The sequence below is a fragment of the Tursiops truncatus genome, chromosome 8, assembly GCF_011762595.2.
Source record: "Tursiops truncatus isolate mTurTru1 chromosome 8, mTurTru1.mat.Y, whole genome shotgun sequence".
Taxonomy (NCBI): Eukaryota; Metazoa; Chordata; class Mammalia; order Artiodactyla; family Delphinidae; genus Tursiops; species Tursiops truncatus.
Genome location: NC_047041.1, coordinates 59,825,039 through 59,828,497, shown reverse-complemented (window position 1 = coordinate 59,828,497; position 3,459 = coordinate 59,825,039). Strand labels below are relative to the sequence as shown.

The 3,459-nt window shown below is 43.3% G+C and overlaps 1 protein-coding gene across 1 annotated transcript; it reads left to right on the top strand.

The window, feature by feature from the left end:
• The first annotated feature begins 338 nt into the window (after positions 1 to 338).
• LOC101315930 (olfactory receptor 51E2) lies at positions 339 to 2,342 on the top strand. The gene has a single exon (XM_019948399.3). The coding sequence runs from the start codon at positions 391 to 393 to the stop codon at positions 1,351 to 1,353; it is 963 nt and encodes a 320-aa protein (XP_019803958.2). The 5' UTR covers positions 339 to 390; the 3' UTR covers positions 1,354 to 2,342.
• Positions 2,343 to 3,459: the final 1,117 nt, after the last annotated feature.

The following is a 3,459-nucleotide window of genomic DNA, read 5'->3' as shown; positions in this document are numbered from 1 at the left end:
GAGCTGAGAAAAGGGCAGCCCAGTATGCAGACAGTGAAGGTATGGGCCAGGATGAGTCATCCAGGGAATTTGGGAAGGATAGATTTTGAGATAAGCATTGTTATCTCCAGGTTCCCTTTTACAAGTGTAAATGGACTTAGAGAGTAGTGAATGATAAATGAATTTGAGCTGTCACTTTCCCTTTTGGCAGGAGGCTTCAAAGAGCCTTCGTATGAGAGAGCCCAAATGACTTGGAGAAGCAGAAAGAGAGAGTAGGGGAGGGAGAGCTAAGGTGCATTCAGTTCCCAGGTCTCCAGGGCCAGCCTCTCTGATTGTGCTCCTTATCCTAACAGGCTAGCAGGCTGCCAGTGTGACCTCACCTGCTCCAGTGCCCCCTTCTCCGTGCCAGCTATGAGTGCCTGCAACTTCACACATACCACCTTTGTGCTTATTGGTATCCCAGGACTAGAAGAAGCTCATTTCTGGATCGGCTTCCCCCTGCTTTCTATGTATGCCGTGGCAGTGTTTGGAAACTGCATCGTGGTCTTCATCGTAAGGATGGAGCGCAGCCTGCACGTTCCCATGTACCTCTTTCTCTGCATGCTGGCAGCCATCGACCTGGCCTTGTCCACAGCCACCATGCCCAAGATCCTAGCCCTCTTGTGGTTTGATTCCCGGGAGATTACCTTTGACGCCTGTATGACCCAGATGTTCTTTATTCATGCTCTCTCAGCCGTTGAGTCCACCATCCTGCTGGCCATGGCTTTTGACCGTTATATAGCCATCTGCCACCCACTGCGCCATGCCGCAGTGCTCAACAATAGAGTGACAGCCCAGATTGGCATGGTGGCCGTGGCCCGTGGATCCCTCTTTTTCATCCCATTGCCTCTGCTCATCAAACGGCTAGCCTTCTGCCAATCCAACGTGCTCTCACATTCCTATTGTGTGCACCAGGATGTAATGAAGTTGGCCTATGCAGACACATTGCCCAATGTGGTCTATGGTCTTACCGCCATTCTGGTGGTCATGGGTGTGGATGCCCTGTTCATCTCTTTGTCCTATTTTCTGATTCTACGGACAGTTCTGCAGCTGCCTTCCAAGTCAGAACGGGCCAAGGCCTTTGGAACCTGTGTGTCACACATTGGTGTGGTACTGGCCTTCTATGTGCCTCTCATTGGCCTCTCAGTGGTGCACCGCTTTGGAAACAGCCTTGATCCCACTGTGCATGTTCTCATGGGTGATGTCTATCTTCTTCTGCCTCCAGTGATCAATCCCATTATTTATGGTGTCAAGACCAAACAGATCAGAACGCGGGTGCTAGCTGTGTTTAAGATCAGCTGTGACAAGGACTTTCCGGCTGTGGGAGGCAGGTGACCCTTACCATGGCACTTCTATCCTTAATGGCTTGATATAACGATTTCCTAATGTTAGCTTCATCCCAGTTGCCCATAAACACATCAGTGCTTTTCTCTGGTTGGCTTCCAAACACTTCCTCTGCTTGGGGTGAAATTGTTGAGGCTCCCATAATTCTTTTCCACAGGTAAAAATACTATTGACATCCTTATTATATAAAAGGCTTAAATAATAAAATAAATCAATAGTAAAAGAACATAAAGAAGAGTGACAAAAAGTACAATTGGTTTTGAAATGAAGGAAAAATTGTTCTGACTAGTAATCCAAGAACCCTATAGTAAAACAATATGTAACATTTTTGCCGATTAAATTACAGTTTTTATTAATGAAAATTCACAATGAAAGAGTTTGTGTTGAAACACATATCCTCGAGCATCACAGCTGATGGTGTAATTGGCAAAATATAGCAAGAACTTTTTAAAAGTTACATGCTTTAGGGAATTCCCTGGCGGTCCAGTGGTTAAGACTCTGCGCTTCCACTGCAGGGGGCACAGGTTCAATCCCTGGTCAGGGAACTAAAGATCCCACATGCCGTGTGGAGTGGTCAATAAATAAATAAATGTTACAGGCTTTAATGCTGTAATCTCACTTTTGAAAATTTATTCTAACGAAATATCTCTACCTATGTGGTAGGTACTGTTTTTGACCCCTGTTACCAGTGAAAGAAATGAGGTTTACATTAACAAGAAAGCTAAGTCACACAGCTTGTGGGTGCTGTGTCATGATCTGAAATTAAATTTCATAACCAAATACAGTTATTTAATATCCATGCTATCTTGCTTCCTGTTTAACATCTGCCATTCATTTCCTCAGCCTGTGTAAATCCTGTTTTCTCTCTGCTGTGTGCCTTATGAGGTGAATGACTGTATCTGTATTGAGTGGTAACCCTGCCCTTGTTGTGAGCAACAAATCTAGGTTACTCTTCATGTTTTACAGTGACCCTTCATGTTCTACAGCCTGCTTCTTTCCAGATTAAGGGAGAAGATATCCTCTCAATCATGTCTCCCTTTTTTTAAGTGTATTCTGTATCTGTCAAACATTTCCAATGTCTGAGTTTCAACTTAGGTATAAGATATTATAAATTTTATTTAAAATTTTGCTAAGGGTAACACCTATTTCTTTCATGTTTATAGAATCCCATAAACTCAGATTTGGAGATGTGAGAAGCTCCCTGGTCTTCTTTCCCACCAGTGCAGAAATCTGAATGCATCTTTTCTCAAGATGGGCTATTCCCATTGTATAGTTGAGAAGGTCTGATGAGAAGCTAAAATCTGAAGGCAATCATTGGGCCTATGTGTTCCCTCAGTAGTTTCACCGAACAAGTCTCAGGTGGGGGATTAGGGTGGATAAACCATGGGGGAGACTCCAACCTGTGGGCTCTTTCTTAGGAGGAAGGAACCTCGGACTCTTAACCTCTCTTCTGGAGAAGGGTCTTCCTAGCATATGTATCTGTGAGCATCCAGTTGTGAGTCCCTGCCCAGAGGCATTAGAATGGGCTTCAAAGTCTTGCAGCTAATCAATGCAAAAAGACTAGGGCTGAGAGAAAGAGACAAAATGGAAGAAATGGATGATTTCCCTAAAGAAACGAAGGGGTGCTCATACTCTGCCAAAGTGGAGATTCAGGTATTAAGTCTCACCCCAAATAATGAGGTCAGGAGCCTCATTTTATGAGATTGAACCACCTATGTCTCTCCTCACAACTTCCATCCTCTTTTATTTTCCTGTGCATTACTCTACCTCGAATCATACCCTCCTGGCTTTTGCCATATACCTAAGAGGATGACAATTTAATAAAGTGTGTATCTCATGCTCCCAAATTCCTCACTGTTCACTGCAATACAATTTATTCATAGTCTATTGCTGTCTCCCCTACCCCTCCCTCCGCCCTAAGATTTTCACTTTTTTAAAAGTAGTCAAACGTCTTATATTCATAGCAACACTATTCACAATAGCCAAAAATGTGGAAATAACCCAAGTGTTATTCAACATATGAATGGATAAACAAAATTAGTATATACATACAATGGAATATTATTCAGCCATAAAAAAGAACAAAATATTGATACG